The sequence below is a fragment of the Buteo buteo genome, chromosome 4 (assembly GCF_964188355.1).
Source record: "Buteo buteo chromosome 4, bButBut1.hap1.1, whole genome shotgun sequence".
NCBI classification, from domain to species: Eukaryota; Metazoa; Chordata; class Aves; order Accipitriformes; family Accipitridae; genus Buteo; species Buteo buteo.
In genome coordinates this window covers 7461243-7484142 of record NC_134174.1, presented here as the reverse complement: position 1 = coordinate 7484142, position 22900 = coordinate 7461243, and the positions used below count along the sequence as shown (strand labels likewise).

The window sequence follows — 22900 nt, the reverse complement described above, 5'->3', positions numbered from 1 at the left end:
ACCCTATTATGCTAGAACAGCCATCCCCAAACCAGAATCCCTCTTCCAGGTGCATGAGTATGCCCTTTTTCCTCACCAGTCAAAGCATTGAGCTGCGATCTTCTCATAGACCCCATGAGCGCAGTGGAGAGAGGACTGACAATGATAAAAATGGATGAAGCTTTTAGCTAATCTCTCTTAAAATTGGAATCCCATGTTTCTGGAAGTGAAACACCTCCATGAAATAAGTTGGCAATAAAGGCCATGGACCAGTTGCTGTTGTCAGAGAGCATAGTCTCTCATTTCTTATGGACAGATGACACAGCTCTTAAGCCATGTCAGCGCGGGTGAGCACATGGCTCCTTCACATATGCAACACTCCAGTGAGGGTGTCGGATGTTTGAACACTGAGTCCTACCTCCCTGGTGGAGTGCTTGTGGGGAAGGGACTGTCCTTTTGTAGCTCAGCAGTGACAATTGCTTTCTCCATTTCTGGTGTATGTGGAAACTGAGAAACCCCAGATTTTAGGACTAAACCCATTGCTAATTGTAGTCGTACCATAATGTGTCCTGACATTTAAGACCTTTCAATATATATTCTGACTGAATTATATTACGTGATTATCTGCGTAACAGGTATGGAAGTAGCTGTACTTTTCAAATGAAGAAAAAATGGCATTGATGGAGACCTGTTAAGTCCTGAACTCACCTCACTCTGTCCCACCTCCTTTGTCCCTCCCCTGATTTACTAAATCTAATGCTATTTCCCATAACTCCCGCAATGGGGGACAGTAAATACTGTCATCATAGCTGTCAGTCTTCTGTTCAGAAATTCCCACTTTGGACTACTTGAGGCTCAGCTGGTGAATAAATGTTACAATGGTCTTTTACCCTGATTTAGTATGATCTGAGTAGAATGCATGCCCTTTCTATTCAATAAACTTTTAAACTGTTTTATTAGACTAATGCTGAAAAGCTAGCATTTTGATCAGACTGCACATTAGTAGCAGTTTATGATGACTGTAGCACTATCCTAATGAAGCTGGACACATAAAGGAAGTCAATCGCTTTCACTCACACCAGTTCTGTGGGAAGCTTATGGTCCACACAGTCCTTCAGGGGGATTTTAGGTGACTGTTTCCACAAAAGACATTTCCCTCATCATTTCCCTTCCGCTCATTTCTTTCTGCATTAGGAATATGCAATTGCCTAAAATCCAGAGACACAAATTCCTGCTTGTTTGCCTTTATTCTGAATAACTCTTTCACTGATGAGTCCCTCAGATAAGCACACCCAACGGTTAGAGTAAGGTTTGGGGATCAGAGCACCCTGCCTTTTGTTAAAGCCATTACAACTGTACAAGCAAAAACTACAATTGCATTTTGTTATAGTTTTGCCCTTTACATAAACCTACTCCACTATTAGGTGCTTTAGTTATAAATGCAGTTTCTCTTGCATTTTATCTTCTAGAGATCCAAGCATTCCTACAGATCACACTGCCTATATATGAAGGAGGACTCAGGCTTCCTAACTCTGGCAACCCAACACCTCTGAGACCAGCGCACTGTAATGTCAAATCAGGAAACATTCAGGCTTATTATAATGTCAACTTCGAAGTGGAAGGGTGAGCCAAGAAATAATAAAGTGATATTAAAAATAAAAAGTTGAACTTTTATATTCAGGTTGTGTGATCATCCCACCCTGCTCCTTCTGAACACCCAGCTCACAATTCTGGCAATCAGAATGAAGTGGACTGGGCACAAACGAACCTTGGTGGTGCCTCTCGGTAAGCCTAACAGACCTACCCCAGGACAAGATGGCACAGATTTAAGTACTGGATTGTAACGAGTCCTGGCATAATTGCTTCCAGAAATTCAGTCTTGAACAGTGCGGTAAAAAAATAAAAATCTTTCCCTACACCACGGTTGGCAGATCAGTCCAAAACCACTCGGAGACTTCCTTTCAACTGGGCAGTGCCAAAGTGACCAACGCTTCTGTTTTTTCAGGAGGAAGATGATGCCATAATGAGGCACCATTGTGGCTGAAGGTTTTCATGCATCTCTTACTTCCCTTCCCTGCCAGTTTCCAACAGTGCACGTTAGCTGTTTGCAAAAGACATGAAACTCCTCATTTGCATGGATCCCAGTCATTTCCTGCCCTTCATGCTGGTTCATGTGTTGTTAAGAGTTGTGACTTTTCCTCCCTCATGCAATGGCAAGTTAAGAACTGTTTTTTTGTTGACATAAAAACACCAGGGAGGACAAGAACAGAACTAATACACTACACTTCTTTCTATGTGAGCTTTTCAGCCATAGGTAGTTGCAGTCCTGTTTCAGCCTCCAAAGTATTCACAGGCATAGATAATTTTACACTTGCAATAGATTTATTTTGAGATGTGAAAATCCACTATACTCCTCTTTTTAAATTAGGTTACATCCATCTCAGCGCTTTCTAGCACAATACTGTACAGGTTCAAGTGAATTTATTATAATAAAGAAGAATCAAGACAACACCTTAAAAAGGAACAGTTCTATAAAACCAAGTGACTTGGGTACACCAGGAGCTACATATATCAGACCTAAATGATCTGTTTTAAACCTTACCCACATCTGGCTAAAGCAAGAAGTTACATAAGCCATCAAAAATTTAACATCAGATTAGTATGGTCACAAGGGCAGCAATAAAACTGCCATCTGGAGAAAGAGCAGGGTTCATTTCAAATGCTCGATGAATACAGCACTATTACATTTTGCTGAAAGCTTCTCAAACAGCTTTTTTAATGTATTAGTTTCCTGATACACAGTATATGAGAGATGAAGTATTTACAGGCTCACAGTACTTTTAATTGATCAGCATATATCCCATCTCCCTTCCAACTTGAGTGATTCAGCCCTGTTCTGCGGGCTAGCCATAAGAGCAGAGCACATCAGGGGAATGTTCCTTAAAGATTTCATAGCAGCAGACACACTGGGAGTTCTTTAATGCATCCATATTGTTATCCTATAAAAATCCTTTTCCTAAAGCAGATTACAAGAAGATTAGTGAGTACAGGGCAGGACAGGAGTTTTACCCTCTACCCATTGAATTACTGAGAAAAACCCTGAAAGCCTCCTTCACGGGTTGTAGAGTTGAGCGTTATTTCAGCAGGAATTAAAAAAAAATATGTGTTTGGCAGGTGAAATTTCAGAAGATGAAGAATTGGAGGGCATCACTCAATTAATGCAATCCATAACATGAATCTGCAGTGTGTCCAAATCAGGTAGAATTTCTTCACATTTGGGACATGAATACATTGAGATATTCCGCTGCTCTGGCCAGTCTTGACTACCAGTTCCTGCAAGCAGAGAAGATAAATGATTACCTGTTATATTACTTGATTTTGCCACTCTTTTTGTAGAGTGGTCGAAAGAGGACTGGCTTGCTCCTAACAGCCAAAGAATCATGCTCTCTGCAGCTACCCAGGTGCCAGAATAGCCACAGGGGAGCTGGGGAGCTGCTTGCAGCCAAGCAAAGCTGTTTTAAACTGAACACAGCAGGGCCTGGCCCCGTGAGCTGGAGAGGTTGCTTACGGTACCTCTTTGGACAAGGCGAGGTGAGTGTTCCCGATCTGGTGCCCTCGCTCCATGGCGATTCTGCATCTCCGCCAAAGAGTTTCTGCAGAGGATAAATAAGTCAAGGGCTCTGAAAAAAGCCTCAGTAAAAGGTATCTTCCCATTGTCCCCAGAAAAGGTAAAAGGATTCAAAATAAATCAAAGGATTTGCAAGTAAATCATGTCAACTGGTCATGAATTTAGTTCAGTGCTGCTCAGAAACAGGACCTAGAAATGCTGCTGCTTTGTGAGATCGTGCCAAGGTCCTGCTGAAATCAGGGTCATACAACACCAGCAGGATTTGGGCAGCTACACACCTAGGGATCTGGGGCACACTCCTCTGGAAAACTCCAGGACTCTCAGCTGTTCAGGGCAAACTGCAAATTTGATTAAAGTAGAAAGGCAAGTTATACCAGAGAAAGGGTTCAGTGTACAGTTGATGTGAAATGTAACTCGATTCTTCAAATTCTGGGCACTCTTCTTGTACCCATGGCTTCCACAATATGAGTGGAGGACACACGGTTAATATTTCTTTTTTTCTCTTTTACAGGTAGGAGTGCTAAACTGGTGCAATTCCAGGGTATCACAGCACTTGAAACTATGGGTATTCACTTACCACTGCCACCCGGAGAAGCAGCAGATATCCTTGGCACACATGCAGCAAGCTTAGCTGCATATTCACCACTAAAATTGAGGCCAAACCCCAAAGAAGCTCACATGAATCCATGGGGAGAATTTACCAAGCATGAATCATCCAAAGTGAAAACTTGCTAAAGCACCCAAGTAAGAACTAACACACCTTACAGAGATTCTATCACAAAATTAAAAAGAGAAGTCAGCCAATTCATTTTTTTTTCTCTTTTAAAATTCAAATCAGCCAAGAAATAAATGTCTGCAAAGTTGTTTGCCTTTCTACTGAGATGCTAGCAAGACAATGTTGGTCAACTCCAGCACTCAGCATAAAAAGACAGTCCAAAGGCAGCTCAGCCAAAGTCTATTCTCACCGGCCAAGATCTTCAAGGTTTTGCTGCTCTTTTAGCAGGTATGCCAGCTGGACAGCCAACTGCTCCTTCTCCTCATGGATCTTCTCTCTTGCTGCCCTCTCAGCATGGAAATCAGAACAATAAACTTCCATCTGATCAGAGAAATGAAATCATGCTAAGAATTTGTAACTTAGACTGAACCATAGTCATGTATTATATGCCAAAATAACAAATCTGTATCATAGGCTCCATCTACTCAAAACACTCTCACAGCACCTACACACTGCAAAGCAAAGACCTGCACTACTTACAAGGTGAAGAAGAATCAGTAGTTTCTGGATTCTGTACGATACTTCAAGTGTCTTATCTGGGACAGTGCTATTGCCCTCTGCTGTACAGAGGCAGAAATGAGGCACAGAATAGCATTGAGGAGGTGACATGACCAATCGCACAGACAGATCTGTGGCACAGACAGCGGAACTGGGCCAAGTTGCCAGTTCTGTGCCTTAAATGTGAGGCAGACCCTTTTTAGTCACTGTTTACACCACTGGTTTGAGTAAAATCATCCCTAAAACATATGCAGTGATTCTTAAGACAGTGGTTTTAAATACACAAACACATCTATTCCCAACTTTTGTTTGTTGTGCCAGACTCCAGCATACACAGTTCCTCCTAGAGAACCATAGGAAATGGTAGTAAAGGCTCCGCAGGGATCTGCAAGGCAGGCCGAGTAAGGGAATTATGCTTTGGAATTGAGGAAATGTGTTCACTATTGAAGAGCAAGCCATTAAAAACCTCCTTCTGGTTTCTGAATATTGGGTGGGGGAACTAGCCAAATTCTGAAGAAGAGCTGATACCTGAGCACGGAGCACAGCCATGGTTTCAAGGTCCTCCTCTTGCTTAGCAATCATCTGCTTCATTTCATCTATCTGGAGCTGCTTTGCAGCAAGGGCTTGTTCTGCCAACTCCACCTTTGCATTCAGTTGTTCCACCACAACTTTATCCACTCTGTCCAGCTGCAAGGAAGAACTATGATTGATGAGATGAACACAGAATACGACTCTGCTTGAAGTGAAAGGTTTCTTCTTACTCCTCCTGCCCTTGGAAAAGCTTCCAATTTTGGTCATCAAAGGAACTTGGACTAAGACAGCAGTGGTGATTGATATTTTATTTTAAAGATTAGTTTTGAGCTTTCAAACTACGTTGTATCAAGTTAAAAGAGAACTCCCTAATGGATACTGCAAATTATGTTTCCCCACTTTCCAAAATTATACAGAAGAATCTGGCACTTCCATGGAGCCTCAGTTATGAACAAGCCCTCACTGTGGTGGGCATTCTATTTAAGATTACAAAAATGTCTAGAGGTCTGCCTTCGCACATTTACAAATTATGCTGCAGGAACACCTATATATGCCTTTGCATATCACTGATCTCTAAGGACTGGACTCCATATGGCACTGCAGACTAGACCTTATCCAGAAAACACCATGGCAGTACTGATGTGTGGATAAAGTTTTCTATAATTGACAGTACAGGATATACGTTTATCAGCGCAATGCTGCTATGTTGCATGCTGTATTATGTGGAAGGGACAACAACTGTTTCCTGCCCAAATTTGTTCCTGGATACAATCTCCCATCCCTTCCCGCTTCCCCCTAATTAATTATGATTTCTTCTTGTGATGAGTTTACCTCTTTTAGTTTCATTTCATCGATTCTTTTCATTGCCTCAGTGAGCTCAGGAACGAGTTTGCTATATGCATCCTGCAAGCTACTATATCTTGCCCTGTTTATGACAAGAAAAGAGGTGAAAGTTTGAAACACTTAAAATTTCTCTGAAATCTAAATAACCTGTTAGATTTTAGAAAAAAGCCACCACCAGCTCCTTGCAAATGAAACTGCATTTCTAATGAGAAAAAAATCATGCTCTGTGTCTCAACATCTCTCTTCCAATGAGTTCTGTGCTGCTCTATCCATGGACTAAGTCCAAACAAATGTCCTTACTGATCGTCTGCATTTGATATTGAAGAATCCATCACGCAATATTTTTATATCAAGCTCACAAATTCTGTTCAAAATGTAACACCTCTCTTAGGAAGACATCCAAGCCTTGACTCAGATACTTCAAGAGAATGAGAATTCATCAGGAGAAGAACCAGACACAGACTCCAAAGATAACGAGCAGCTTCTCCAGCAGCTATGACAAGTCCTTCAGGAAGTTCAGCCTCTCTGTACAGCTTGGACTGACATTTGCACACTCCTTACATGGACTGGACATGATGACAGGGAGCAGGGAACCAGACCAAACAGCGAGTCTCTTCACCTCAGCTTCACTGCACACTTACCTCTCCTAGTTGCCAATGTAGTGTAGGGAGCACAGACCTCTTCATTAATGTCACTTTCCCTTCATTGTCACCACCTGACTTGTCCCTGCCTTCCGAGATGTGGAAGCATTTACCCCTGCTAGTCAGTGGGACAGCGGATGTCACTTTCCTGCTTCCTCTACCTGTATGTTATACCTGACCCTATTCCACCTTTGACTTTATGACAAAAGGAAGAAACAAGTCAGAGCTTACAGCTCAAATTTTCCTAAGTAAGGGCTTCAGTAGATGAAAGAATACAGTTTGGGCCTAATGTGGAGACTCCAGATTCAAAATGACACAGACACTGAGGTGAATGCAGGTTTCTAGTTCAGACTCTACAAACATAACATAGTTTCAAAGGGTGCAGAACACAAAACAGTATTTCAGATTCAATTCCCCTTTGGCCAGGTTCCCTTGGACTTCCCTTCCTCACTGACAATACCTCCCTGGAATATAAAATCAAGTCATACTCACTTTTCTTCATGTGTCTTGGCTTGTTCCAACTTGACCTCTGCCTGCATGCTCTCCACCTGAAGTTCCAGCTTCTTGATGGTGTATATTAGCTGCTGCTTCTCCTCCAATTCCGATGCAGCAGCTGAGCTTTTTCTTTCCAGGCCTTGGCACCTGACAGAACAAGGAAAAAAGGTTGATCTCTCCTGTTCACCTTTTCCTGGTGGATTTGGCACACTAGGCATATTACTAAAAGAATCTTTGTGTGGTTCACTTTAAAGGCTTATTTTGATGAAGAACAAGGAAAGACAAAAAGGAATCTATACACAACCATCAGAAAACAAAGCTACTGAAACCAGCACTCACTTTCTTACTATTATGAATCTCAAAGAACTGGAATTTGACAGAAAACTAAGGAACTAAAGTGAAGGTCTTGTAACCACTTTTTATAACCTATGCAATTGGTCTTCAAAAGCACAGACAGTTCATGTGAAAAGGGTCATAACCAGGTCCCTTAGCTTCTTCCCCTAAGACTAGAACATGGATTGATTATGTGAAGTAGAAAACAGGAAATATTTGCCATTACATCAGGAAGGGTTAAAACCCAAGTCTTAAAATTCAAGGCACTGAGGTTCTATTTGTAGAACTAGGTTGGCAGCTCAGATTTTCTGACAATTACTGTATTTCTGTACTTTCATCTCCACTTACAAAGAAGGAGCAATCTTTTACAGCATTTCTATGAAACAGGTATTTAAGTTGATATTTGTAGAGCTGGTGAGTTTCCCAAGGTGGGAGTTGTCATACAAATATATACTGGGTGTCAGAGCAGAACTTTTGTTCTTCTGAACCTTACTTTTCTTGAAGCTTCTTCTGAATCAATTCTGCTTCTTTTAACTTCTCATGGGCTTCCTGAAGCTCTTTAAACAGAGCACAAACTTGTAAATTCAGGGTTTCAACTTCACTGCCAACCTTTTAGAGAAAAAAATAAGGAAAATTACAAATGGACAATTCAAGATACCCAAGCAGGAAGTACCATTCTTCCTCTAGAGAAAACAGCGTTAAGTCAGTATGCACTGTTACACTCTACACTCAGTAATAAGGCCCTGTCCACAAGGCTTTGCAATTACCAATTATTCCTAAATATGGCAGAACCCCATTTTGACTTAACACTTTCATAAAATCCAGGTGACTCAAAGACAACACTATTACTGACATTCCAATGTTGGCTAGAATATACCTCATGCAGATGGGAAACACATCTACATTTTCTTTCTCAAGAGTTCACAATTTAAAACACATGAGAAAAGCAGACAGATTTAGTGATTACTGCTGCTCCTCTAAGCAGTAGTTACAGTCTGTCAAAGAAACATAAACAAATGATCTATCCCTAGGTAGGCTTCCAGTCTGCTAGCATCAGGGTGCTCTTTAGAATGAGGTGTGATGGCAGTTTTAGGTCAGAAGCAGCAGTTTGGAACTAGTAGATGAGGCAGACCAAAACCTTAGACCTTTCTCCTCCCAGTTATATCCTGCAGTGGCATTATCCCTTCCATTCTAGTTTGCTCCATTCTTGTTTCAGGCAAAAAGCAGAGGACACAGAAGTTTTATGCGTTGTAATTTATTTTGATTACACACGAAACCCCTCCAGCCAACTGGCACTCTCCCTACACATACCAGCCTCTCCCACACCACACGCATGAGAACCACAGGTCTGGAAGACTTTAGCTCTTGACTTTTTGAAGGAGAAAATATAACCCCAAATGGTAACTCCATTACCATGCATTCATGAATCAACTTTGCAAACCAAGATGATGATTTCTAGTAAAACTGTCATCAATTTTGTTGTGTTTCTGGTCCTTTCATTTGGCCTTCAGACCACAGGAAGATTACTGAAGGATCCTAAAGACAGGCAAAAAAACAAGAGGAGGAAAGAAACAGCAGCTGGGTTCTCCTCCAACCTAAGACACAAAGGACACCTCAGAGTTTCAGTTCTTAAAATATATCTCCATGCTCTTGAAGACGCGAAACCTTTGACTCCTGCTGGTTTGTAGTCTCTGGAGGTACATCCTGGAGCATTCCTAAAGACACCTCTGAATCTCATCATCATGCTAGCATCAGCCCAATTGGCCCTAGTACTGTAATTTTCATTGATAATGTCTTATCTCATCAAATGCACAGAAAGTCTCCAGTCCAGCTTGGAATGAGCTGGGTGGCTGTGACTAAGAAGATACCAGGTGTATCAACAGCATGCTGCTGTCCTATTTCTTTGAAGAAAAGCTCCAGTTTTCCAACAGGGGAAGTCCACCACTTCCCCAGGCAACTGAAGCAATAGAAGTTGTTCATCCATGATGACCTGTGAACATTTCCAGCTTTCATCTCAGAGCAGAAGTGTGGAACACAGCCAGTGTGACTAAGAGGCAGACAGAACACAATTGTCTACTGACAGATGTTGCTGAGGACACCCTCCACAAGCTGCCCAAGTTAATATCATTCATCAGTCGTACCAAGCAAAAGGGACTGAACATAATGGTGTAAACACTCACAAAACACATTGTACTACGCTTTTTCTATCTCAGAAGCAAAAAGACATCATTCTTCTACCATCATAGCTGCAAAACAAGCCACAAAATTATTTTATGCAGCGATCCAACTAATCCAATCACACTCACAGATGAAAGCACTGATTTCTGTAGGGTGATGGCTTTTCAATTTGCAGAAAACTAGACATCAGTAGAAATTGCCTTAACAGAAAACACATCAACAAATGAAACCATATATCACTGGCAAGAGTCTGACTTCTAATAAAGCTGGACTGTGAATTCTTGGTCCCTGGTGAAAGATATCATAATTCAAGATATTTTACTTAATTGGAACACAAGCAATCCATGCTTTTGGAAAACAAGTCTGGCAGCCTTGCTGAAAGAAAAGGCTAACCTGACTAAAAAAATCCCATCCCACAGTACAGACTGTCTCTCCCCAACACCCATTTCTTACCCTGCCCAGGAAAGGAGAAACACCTAAATCATAGCCTCCTAGACCTCTGCTTCTGGGAAGCCTGCAAGCAGCCTCCCAGGGAAGGCAGAGCACTAACTCCAGTGGTGCCATAAGATAACTCATCTCAGGAGACCTGGCTGAGGTTAGTGTCCAGCTGCCTGTTTGGTAGAGCATGTCCTCTGGCCTCTTCTCCCCCAGCCATTCCTCACTCTCCAAACAGAGCCAAAGCAGGTTTGAAAAAACTTTTCCCTCTCCCCCAGGATGTCTTCAAATGCAGAGCCCTCAAAAATAGTGCATATTGCACCCCCACATTGTTTCACTGAAGATCTACATTTTACAATATGGGGAGATAACATGAGCTCCACTGACAAGACCCTCTGAAGGAACCCAACAGCATATAAATTGAAATGACTGCCATCACAAGCATGTAACTATGCTGACCTCAATATCAGCACTTAGATGAGCATCTGGCTCAAGCTGTAACTCAGGCAAAGTTGAGATAAGTACTGGAAAGAATTAAGTGAGACATCATCTCTCTTCCTAGAAGGGACATCTCTCGGCCTCACTGCAAACTGATCTTGTTTAACTAAGCCAGCCCTGCCCTAAAATACCTGTCCTAGCCTTCAGAAGGGCACAGGTCTCCAGCAGATCCCATAGCATATTTGCTCGCCCCATGCAGCACCTCAGACAACCTACACTACCTCATACACAGGCACCCTTAGTTGCCTGTATTATGCAGTTGCACTGAACCTGAATGGATCTCCACTGCTATGGGAGCTTACATGCTTACCTCACATAGAGAGGCTTGCAACTGTAGGCACATAAATTTAGGCATCTGAATCTGGAGCTGAATCCCAACCCCAACATCCATTCAAACCCTTAATTGAAAACAGCAGGACTGAGTTTGCCTGGATCTGTGTCTCAATCTAAGATAGTTATGCCCCACCATTGTAATACCTCGTACCAAAACCATGAAAAAACCCCACGCAAATGAGCTCCGCATTTAAAGTCTGTTTTACAGTATACTGTCATTGGATTGTGATCCAAAAGCTGACCTAGCCAACAGCAAGAAAATTTACGCAGTCTAGAACTTTCTGGAGCTAGAAATGACTGCATCTGTCTCTGTTTAGTGGGCATGGCCAGGGCAATGAGGTATACCTGCAGTTATGCTACGCTTCCCTAGTTCTTGGCCACCAATCTCACCCTTTTTTGGTGGCTGGTGTAATTTGGAACCACCTCTAAGATACGGATTGGAGAGTTCAGAATTCACTTTCATATACCCTGTGCAGGATAATTGCCCCTTGGTCCCTGAGTGCAAGTTGAAATCTAGGCCCTGAGGTTGTTGGCCTCAACAAGTAAGCTGTATGTTGTTAAATCTCAGCTCACGAGGACAGGTACTTACAGCCTCTGAACTCTCCTCTTCTTCCTGTTCAGTTTGTGTCCCACTGTCCAGGCAGTTGCTGGCTTCCTTCTCCAGCTTTGACAGTCTGGAAAACAGAAGGAGGCAATAATGATAGATTTGGCCTATATTTAAAGTGAGACTGTGACTGTTCAAGGATTTCATGCAAGTGATGTACTCTGCTTCTAACATTACAGCCACAAATGAGAGGCAGAACTGAAAGCACAGACATGCAGGAAAGCCTGCACAATCATGGGGGTTTCTGAAGAACACAAGACACCCAGCATGTATATATAATTAAAATGGATGTATAAGTCTGCAGGTGTGGTGAAGGACAGTGACATTCAGTCCACAGTGAGCGATCTTTAGTACAGTGCACAACTGCTAACCCTTTGGAAATAGGTCAGTCTGTTCACTGAATCCAGTAATTAACAGTGCCTCTATTTTCTTTTGATATTTTCAGAGGCTGAGATTTCTAAGAATCATTTGGCTATGGCTCATTACCTCTTCTAGGAAGACCACATAAAAGCAATTACCATGACACCAACCTTTCACAGTAGATAATGTCCTGGAAGTCTTACTCTGTCTCTGCGAAGTGGGGATTTGCAACAGCTACTGCTTAGGCAATTTTCCACACCTGAACAGTCATGCTGATTTATACCAACATAATTGAGCTGAGACATATCCTCATGCAGGTCTCACTGGAAAAACTCTCTCTTAGACAAGTTTGGAATTAAACTTATTTTAGACATTTCTAAGGAGCTTTTCCAAGCTCACACATTGCTAAATGTAGCCTGCCAATATCACGAAGAGGACTGTAATTCCTGTTTTATACATAGTGATTTGCTTAAGGCCCCACACGCAGATGATTCATACAAAACCAAGTAACTATGGAGGAGTGAGTAGAGAGAACATCCTCAACTAGTCATCGTATCATTCTGACATAACCTGGGGAAAGTTGGAACCCAAAAGGAAATGGGCAATTTGTCTGTGCTGCTACAGGAAATAATAATAAAATGTGGAAGCTCTCTTGCCCATGGAAGAGAACCTGTGGTTTATCCCTATAAGGACTACCACAAAAATAAGTTATTGTTACTGACTGCTTGGGTAATTCCCCATCCAGGTCACACTGATATTTCAGCTTGTCTCTGATCAGTCACAGACTTGGTAACTGCAGCAGCCCTGGAAGAGAACAGCTCCAAATGTTACAGTGCACCTGCTTCACACCTCTCTTTGTGATCCTGGAGCTCCTTCTCAAGTTCTTCCCTCTTCTGAGTTTCATTTCTAAGGCAGCAGAGCAGGTGGCTCACAGCTAGCTCCTCGGACTCCAAATTCTTTGATTCATCTGCAGCTTTGCTCCTGCTTGAAATGAAACCAGATGTAAATAACAACAGCTACGATTTTACTAGAGCACTCCTTTATCCATAGTTCTGGGACCCGCTCTGACAGACCACCTTTTCACACGGTGCTGAAAACCAGCATTCTGAGCAAAGGGCTTATTCCCAAGAACCAAGACCTGCCCACAAACCGCTAGCCACAGTTCCTGTGCGTGCAAACGCAGTCCTTGCTTTGCGCAGTGCTCAGACAGTCCCCATGAACCTGGGGGAACAGTTTAGTACTTAAGCAAGGAAACCAAAAGCAGTCAAGGCAATACAAAACACAGTGCATTTATTCTAACCTACTTTGCAGCCCCTTCTGCAAAGTGCTGCTGTCGGTTCCCAAAATAACATTTTTTCCAATGAAACATGCAACATTTCTTATCTCTGTCTCATTCCTTTCCAAAAAAAGAAGGCACATTCCACTAAAAATGGTCATCAGAAATTGCTTTCTTTTTCAGAAAAAAATCTTCAATATTTCACCTTCTTCATATTCTATAGCTCTTTTCTACAGTAGCATAATGCGATTTTGAAGTGAACCAAAACAAATACAAAACTACCTGAAAAACAAGGTAAGTTAATTTCCTGAGGATAAAATACTGTATACCATTCCCTCCATTTTTATGTCCATCTAGACAGAAAGTCAAAATCCCCTAACTATACAGTAAGATAGGCAGGTTAAATACACTGTACATTTCAGAAACTCAGCTATTAAACAGCAGGTGTTTAAAACTGCTTTTGTAGTTCAGAACAGAAAGTAAAGCATAGTCCTCTGTGTGCTCCTGAGAGCTAGAAATCTTTGGTGAGCAAAATTCAATACCCCAAAGACAGTGTCCAGCTAGGGTATTTTAAGTAAATAACTTTTATCAGGGGATTTTTAGTGGACGGTTCTACTCTTACAGAAATAAACCCGTCCTGAGTGGATCACATTTCTCTGAACCTGTTAACAGCACCAGTCTAAAGTTTCAATGCTGGACAAAGACACGTGGTGACACAGAAAATATTTTAAGAGGTACATATACCCCCTGTTCTTGCAGATATGGCCCAGATACTCATCAAAAGGTAAGCAAGTCCCACAGAGAATGTCTTCTCGTAATCAGAGTGTTCTCAGAAGCCACCACTAACAAGCTGAATACTTGCAGCCCAGTCTGTGGTCAGCAACTCTCAGTTTCGTCCGCAACCATAACTTCCTCCCCCGCCTGCCCCTTCAACTTCTTAACTGTATGCTGAGGGACCAGTTTTATATGTCATTACATTAAAAAGCCGTTCTGTCTTGCAGGGACGTAGGGAGTGACAACTTGTACACGGAGCACAGCTTTCTGGCTGCTATGCCCTTAGCATTTTCTATATCCTTTCCTTCCAAAAGCAAAGGCCACAAAGTAAATAAGAGAGTTCAGCCACAACCATCTAGCTGCTAAATTGGGCCGTATCCAAAATGGAAAGTTTAATAGTATCAGCTGTCTATGTCCATGAGGAGTAAAGGTTCAGCTGGGGGCAAGAAAGTCCCTTGTGCCCTGGAGCTGATGTAAAGATCAAATTTTGAGAAGTAACCTAAACAGAATGCTGGTATCTTAAGCTTAGTAACCTGAAAAATAAGGACTATGTCACTGCACTGTCTTTCTACCCCACCATGATACAATTTATACCAACCACACACAAACAGAACAGACAACGTTCAGATCTGAAAGACTACAAGACCTCTGATTCTTACTAACATCATTGTAATTGGGTAGAGGACAGATACTCTATTAGACCATCTCCAATGACTAGAAGGGAGAGACTCCCTGCAGCCTCTATCTTTATTTTTTCTGTCTGGCCTCCCTTAAAAGCCTGAAAAGTAGGCAAGTCAGCATGTACACAAATGCCTGGCCAACTGGCCAGAATATGCACTCCCTCTTGTCAGCTAGTGAAAATTGGGAAGAAAAATGCCAGAATGCTGAGGGTCTTTCTGACATGGGAGGAAGGTAGAGCTACTACAACAGAAGGATGCAAGGCCACAGAAAACCAGGGTTTTCTAGTGCATTCCTCATAGAAAAAAGTTCCCTCACATTGAAAACAAAACACATTGCAGAAGCCTGAATTACACACATTGCACAATAACCTACGTACATGTAGACAGCAGCGTTACCGGTCATTTCACCACTATTCTCTTCACGTTCCTTTGCAGTTCTATTTATTTCTCCTTCCTAGGAAAGGGAAAACACTATTAGCTTGGTATTTGAACTAAGCAGGACACAGTTTTTATTTACTTGAGTTAAGGAAGAAAACCAGGGAAAACTATTATCATGGCAATAAAAATAAATAAAACACAAAACTCCTACAGACAAGTTTCATGTTTGGAAATTCTTAACTTAAATACTTCACATGCCTTTCCCTGTATATCTTCCGGACTCAACAGAGAAGAGGAAGAACAATGAGATTTGGCCTTCTCCTTTCGTCAGCAACTTCCATGGCCACTCTCCCCTACAAAAATGACCAGGCATCACACAGCAACAGCCAACATCCCTGCAGAGGACTTTAAATATAAGCCTAAACCCCACTCTCCTGCCTCCCAAAAGAACCACTCTTCTTTCCCACTACAAAACTCACTCCTTGATCTTTGTAGCCCAAAGGAGAATCTTTGTAGCAAAAAAAGGGAAAATGCATCCTTGAAGGTTTCCTGCAGTTTGAATTTTTCTTCGACAATTCCAAACAAGTTTTAATTAAATTCTCTTAATGTCTTGTTGCACTTGTACTTTCCAGAGAGGGATCTGCTATTATGGGGATAGTAGAGACCCACATTTTCACATTTTGCCTGTGAAGATTTTTCAGATACAAGAAGAGTAGAAAAATTAGATTTTTGTGCCCCTAGGGAACATTCTACAGCTTTGCATTTAGTTTTCTTTGCCTGCATCTCTACATATCTGTCAGTAGAAAGTGAGCCCCATTCTCAAAAGAAAATGCCCCTCTCTATGCATAGGTGTTGCCCCTTAACAAAACATAGTACCAACGTTCCCAAGAATCCCAACTAAGATAAGACACTTAGCATTTCAAATTAGTCCGAAGTCACCTGCTGGACCATGTTGGTTTTTCCAGAGAATATTTTTAATGCGATGGAGGCTACCTATGACATTAATTTACTTTGAGCATGAAAGTGAAAGGACAAAAATAAATTCCAAGTCCTTCACCACTACACCTTGTAACACACAAGTGCTCCATGTCAGGTAATTTAAGAGACCATAGAATCATAGAATCATTTATGTTGGAAAAGACATTTAAGATCATTGAGTCCAACTACGCAACTCTTCTCCCAAATCCACTGTGCCTACATCTTGTGTTACTGCTGTTGCTGGCAGTTTGCAGTTCGCTCTCAAAGAGGCATAAACACTTCTCATTGGCATGGGTATAGATTCACCCTTTGTACTAAAGGAAGACAGGGTGCTAAATACCTGACTGTAGAATGTCATCAAGTAAACACTGTCACCATAATTACACTCAGACCTGACTTCCTCATCATTTAGCCTAGTATGAGAAGAAAATTCAGTTTGCAAAAAAAGGAGGACCAAGCTGGAACCAAAGTTTTTGGCCTCAGGTCACTGTGTTCTTTTTATTCCCCTCACTTACATTCATCCCAATCTCCACAAAGGAATCCTCTGCTGAGGAGATGTTCAGCTTGACCTGCAGTTCTGAAATGATGGCTAGCAGATCTGCCTTCTCAGCCTGGAGCCGCTGCACCTGGGATTTCAGCTGCCTCGCTTCCTTCTCAGGAGCCATACAGCCCTCCTGGGATAAACAAACCCTGCATTAGCCAAGCAAAAGGAAACACCAGCCAAAGAGCACAGAGCCTGAACATAACAATGGTGTCCCACATCCCTTCTTCTCTGTTTAAGTTTGCCTGGAAAACCCCAGCGTACAGATCCCTAACCTATGCTTTGGTCTACTAGACAGCAAGAAGTCTACACTGTGAAACCAAGTTAATCAAACGATGAGCATCATGCTTCTGGAAAACAGGGGCCTGGTTCTCTAAACGCATAGATAATTAGGATGTAAATCTTTGCCTGAATCTATGCCTCTCACTACCACATAGAGTCTCAGCCAACCTACAGAATTATCATCCAGAACTGTTGTCTTTTTTCACCCACATCCTATTCCTCTGTTCCCAAATCTACCTAAGATTATAGGGAGAAAAAAACCAGTGGGCAGACAGCTTTTCCACACAACCCACTTTCAGCCTTCCCTCACTGTACAACTTCTCCGTATCCCATCTCCATGTATAAATCTCTCCCTAGATCCCTGACCTTGACACAAAGTCCTATATTCCTTCTCTTCCACAAAGCCTCTGTCCCTCAAAGATTCTCCCCAAACTTAATCTCTTCTTCCAGTCATGACGGTCTCCTTCACCTTCTGCCTCTTCCCTTTCCTCAGGATCCTCAAAACCCTCTCTTAAGCCTCTACATAACCAGGAAGCCTCATTTCTCTCCTTTAGATGCTTCTTCCCATTATGAAACTTTCCCTGTGAGTTTATTTCTTCCTCATTTTGTAATCTGAGCCTTCCACCTCCTGGTAATACCTTTATTACACCACATTATCATCAATGTAAATTCCGGGCAATTCCTGGAGTCTGAATTGCATTCTAATCTATCATTCATGCCAAATCTCCAAACTCTTGCTATGCTGACAGTGTCTCTCATCCCACAGTACCACCCTACCCGCCTGACTTGCTTGTCTCTGATGTTGTGCTTAGGCTGTAAGAGGATGCAATTAGAGTAAGCTCCAGTGAAAAAGAGAGAGCTTTACAGCAACCTGTGCAAACAGAGGTATGATTTTGAGAGAAACCCTCCTAAGAATGCTCGTTCATCACTAAGGGAGGCAACACAATATATCTGTGATTTACTTTGAGTGAAAGAGAGATGTCGCAACGGTAGCAATGGACTATAGTCTATCCCTGTTAATAGTAAAACACAGGTGAAAGAAATTAACTGATTTTAAATTAGAGGAATTTTTTTCATGTTCTTTCTAAACAAAAAAAAGAAAAAAAGAAAAAAAATAAAGTAGAACTAAAGCATTCAAGAGAGAAAGTAATTTTGGCTTAAATGACAGCCTGAAAATCATCATCAGATATGAAAATGTTGCTGTCTAATTTAGTTACCACTGGCTAATAAAACTGCAAAGAATCAGAGAAGAACCAGTGCTTACTCTACAAAGCTCTTGGAATGAGATAATTAGAAAAGATTTATTTTTACTTATCTGGATGTTGGATTACTCTGTCAATGACATACTTTTAGTATTCAAAGTACAAGAACTTCTAAAGCAGGTAAAGGCAGAATAAATCCTCTACTTCCCCTTAAAAACTATTCCAGATTTATGAAATTCTGAGTTTCCTTGAAAATCCTGAAACACAACTTTTAGCCTGTAAAGATTGTGTAAGTAATACTTACACAATCACACTATTTATACATTACTTTCTTCCCCCCTTGTAACTTCTGAACTCATTGGCTAATTCTGATTTACATGCTGAAAAATTTCTTACAGAGTTCCATAAAATAGGCAGTCAGGCAAGGAAAGGAGAGTCTACTAGTGTCTCCGTTGAGAAAAAGGCTAATACAGTCATCCTTCATCAGGCAACAGAGAATCCACCTGGGTCCTGGACGTACCAGATACCAGGATGCATCAGTTTGGCTCTGCATGAAACTTCTTGTTAAACACCTCTTCATGTGACCATGTGGGACACAAAGCAGGTTTTGTTTTAATAGGCTTTGTCCATAGAGGTCTTCAGTACTACCTGCAAAATGTTGCCTGGCTACTAAGCAATCACCTGCAATGTTAGGAATGATGTGTTACAGAACCAAAGGTAAGACAGAGGGATGAAGCTCTGTCAGACTCAAATAGGGCAGCAGAAGTACAGATCTAATCTGACCTTGGTAAAAGAGTTTTCATGAGAGGGAATGACATAATAAAAATAGATGGCAGGTAATTTTTTTTTTTTCCTTACATGTCAACTTCTCCCTGGAAACACAAATACAAAAGCAATTAAACGATCATGACAGAGAGATAATCTAACCAGCAAAGGGAGGGATAAAGTCAAGAGATACCCAACAGTAAACAAAATAAAGAATGAAAAGTTAGCAAGAAATGTTAATTTCTTATTTCTTATGTCAAGAATGTTAATTATTATTGTTAATTAAATGTTAATGGAAATGTAAATTATCTCAGGTGTGGCACAATTTTCTTACTACACTCTGAGAAGCCTCACTTTATAAGTCAGGCCAAGACCTCTTGTTAGATCATAAGGATAAAAATGGAGATGTTAACAAATCTCCAAAGCTCCCAGTGTGATGAAGGGACTGAATGCTCCAGACTTTCAGTTCAAAAGCGTGTCAATCCAACCAATTCCTTACTTACCATTTCAGCTCCTTCTCTTTCCTTTAAGGTCTGAAGTTGTTGCTGTAGCTGTTCATTTTCAATGCACTTGGCTAGCAAGCACTCCTTAGCCTCCTTAAACTTTAACTCATAAAATTCTCGTTCTTCTTTCTGCTTCTCTCGCCAGATGGAAAGTTCCTCATATCGGTCCTTCATAGCTTGGTTATGCAACTTCATGGCTTCTAAACGATAGCCAGAGACAACACATTGATTCACATTACTACTCTGTCAATGAAACAGCAGATTTCCACTATACTGAGCTCAGAATTCTTCAGTATCAAATGGCTTAGCAATAATTGCGTATGAAATGCAAACCTCCTTCTCGTGTACCTTAAATACCAAACCAAAACTAAACTTAGTATAGTCTGTTAGCACTATAATAAATAGCATTAAATCCACTGCTGAAATCACATGCCCGCACTCTCTCACTTGACTTATTCCTAAACCGAGAAGTACAAGCAAGAAGTGTTGTTCACAAGAGGTACTTGGTATCTTGCTGCACGTGTTATTACATGATCAACCCAACTGAAACTACCGAACCGAGTACTCAACTACTGAAACTACTGAGACTTGGTACAGAAAACAGACATCCTGGACTGGTAAATTACTGCATGAAGACAGAGGCTATCAAATCAAACATCTCAAATATGCCCAGCAATACTCTACTTGAACACTTGATTACGATTTGATTGAAAGCATTGAAAAAAATATACCTGACAATTTACAGCAAAGTCAGTTCGCCCTGGCTGGGAAGCCCTGCATGTATAACAAAGTCAGTATGGAACAATGTCAGTCTCACTACTGCAAAATGCTTAAAAGATTTTTAGGAAGAGTCACTGAAAGTATTTCAGACTTGCTTTTTTTAAAGCAGCAAACTTAACGCCAGTTGCTTGAAAATCTTTTATACATTGCATTTTCCAGTAACTTCCATTACGTCCTGATGTCATATTATAAACTGGCAACTAATTCTTCAGGTTACGTACATAAATGTAGCTCTGGAGAATGATTCTGCAAGGTATGAGTTACAGCAGCTGTCAATATGGTCCCGAAACATTATCTTGTATGATACAGGACCTTTTAGCATAATACCAGAGGTACTTCTAGAAACAACTTTCCTGCCAGATACCCATGAGACTCCAAGGCAGAGAGCTTGGACCAGGTCCAAAAATTATTCAGGTAGAATTTAAACACTAGTGTAAAATCACAGCACACACGATATGTGACTTCATGCTCTGTTGTCATATAAACAGTGAGGTACCACTGTCTTTTACATAGAAAATTCCCAGATCCCTTAGGTTTTGCTCTATCCATTTAAAAAAAAATAATTCATATGTGACACCTAAACTCCTGGAATCCAGAAACACATCTATCTCACCTGGAAGACTCAAATCATTAGGCATTTTCAGGAAAACCTATCGATTTCTCCCAGATAGACCCTGCCATGGCCACCGCTTCCTTTTGAAGTACGGAAGGTGCTGCCACATCTAAACATTCATAGTCATTACTACACACAGCACAGGACAGCCTGCTCCAATTCCCCTCTCTGCCCAAGAGGATGCGGCTCTTTTCAGCCAGCATCCTAACCCAAACTGTTCTGGGCACTGTGCAGTACCCACCCCTCCTGATGCAGCTATGCCAAAATGTTAGCCTGTCTGCAATGGAGCTGCCCAACAGTCCAAAAATACAAACCAAAAAAGCTCTTAGAGGTTGACGAGCAAAGACCATATCATAGCAAGAGATATTCCACCTCGCCTCCTAAAATACACAGTGTTATACTGCTTATATGTATAATTCTAAAGCAAATAAGTCACCCATACATTGGGCTGTTCTCCCCCTAATCTTCCATACCAATTTAATTTGATGTGTCATACCAAACTAGGCTTGCTACTTGCAAAGTCTCTTACAGAACAAATGCCACCTGGGTATAAAATGTTATCCAGCAAGGGCGAGTGAGCACAGAATTCATACTCATAGGACAAAAAACCCCACAGAAGAGACTCAGGGCTTTTGCATTTCAAGACCAGTTCACATGCACATTCACCTTTTAAGTCATTGTTCTCAGTGATTAGTTCTTTCATCTGTTGTACCATCTCTTCTGGGGTGTAGGTACTAAGGGCAGGGGCTGCCATGCTGTCCGTTCCGTTTTCCATTTTACTCCTGGGATGCTCCCCATTTTCAGCAGGACGGCTCTTCAACTTGCTAGACATTTCTGAAGCGTCTACTACAAGGTTTGCAAAGAGAAAACTCTCCATTTCTTGCCCAATAAATGTTTATAAAGAAAACATAATCATACCTTTATTTTATTAAGACAAGCAAGCTACATGTCTTGTCACAAGACACAGGCACCTTCCAATCCCTCTGACCCCGCTACACCTGAGTACCCACGAGTCTCCACATCCCATTAACCCCTCACAGGACCGCATGAATAAAGCAACGGATCCCCGAGACCTCCCTCAGCCTAACCAACCCCTCCTCGGGAGCCCCTTCCTCTGGGAATGAAGCAACAAGAACTCCTGTCTCACCCACCCTCCCCTCTTTCCCTCACCAGCCCCGGGTGTACGCAGCCAGACAGTATTTTGGGAGGTCGGCACCTCCCGTCCCTGAGGAGAGCGGGCTCCGACACCCGCCCGGCCCTGACAGGCCCTGGGCCGCCGCCGCCACCCCCCCGCCCCGCTCGGCCTCAGCGCGCCCCGACGCTGCGTTTCAACGCCGATATTCCATTTCCGCTGATGTTTTAACTTTCGTTTTCGCTTTCTTGTCCCCTTTCTCCTTCTCCCCCGCACGCCCAGCACCCCGCCGCCGCACCGGCGGAGGCTGAGGCGCCCGCCTCTGCCCAGTCACGGCCGCTCCGTCCCGCCGCAACCTCCCCGGTCCGGGGGCGGCCTCCGGGAGCCGCAAACCGGCTTTTCCCCGTTCTGCCTTTCCCCGGCGCGGCCCACCCCGGATCCGCCGAGTCACCGGGCGAGCCCGCCCGCGGCGACCAAGAGGGAAAGCAGCGGCGGCCGCCCTCCTCTCCCCCCGCCGCCGGCGGCCATCTCCCCGCTCACCCCCCTCACGGCGCGCCCATGGCGGCGGCAGCGGCCCGGCTCAGCTGACTGACTGCCCTCCTCCGCCTCCTCCTCCTCCTCCTCCTGCCCGGGGACTTCCCGAGCTCCGCCGGTTCCCGCCCACCGGCGGCAGGGGCCGGCTGCCAGCCTCCCTCAGGCGGCCGGGCCTCCCTTTCCCGGCGCCCTCGCCCTTCGCCCGGGAGAGTCCCTGCCCTCACACACCCCGTCGGCGTCTCCCGCCCTGAGGAGCCCAGGGCCGGCCAGCCGAGCGGGGATTTAGGATGGGGTTTGCCACTGCTGTGTGGGGAGGTAGCCCGTTAATGGC

General features: G+C 42.7%; 1 protein-coding gene across 5 annotated transcripts; it reads right to left on the bottom strand.

The window, feature by feature from the left end:
* Positions 1-2342: 2342 nt before the first annotated feature.
* On the bottom strand, positions 2343-22693 carry OPTN (optineurin). Of its 5 annotated transcripts, none has more exons than XM_075024668.1 (14): positions 22576-22693; positions 21570-21749; positions 19511-19710; positions 16733-16891; positions 15239-15315; positions 12981-13115; positions 11757-11841; positions 8217-8332; positions 7388-7537; positions 6243-6336; positions 5409-5567; positions 4573-4703; positions 3553-3632; positions 2343-3312 (listed from the first exon to the last, which is right to left on the bottom strand). In XM_075024668.1, the coding sequence occupies exons 2-14, from the start codon at positions 21733-21735 to the stop codon at positions 3191-3193; spliced, it is 1674 nt and encodes a 557-aa protein (XP_074880769.1). In that variant the 5' UTR covers positions 21736-21749; positions 22576-22693; the 3' UTR covers positions 2343-3190. The 5 variants fall into 5 exon arrangements, with proteins under 5 accessions (XP_074880769.1, XP_074880772.1, XP_074880770.1 ...); XM_075024671.1 differs by having other exon boundaries at positions 12981-13112; XM_075024669.1 differs by lacking the exon at positions 22576-22693 and adding an exon at positions 22468-22489.
* Positions 22694-22900: the final 207 nt, after the last annotated feature.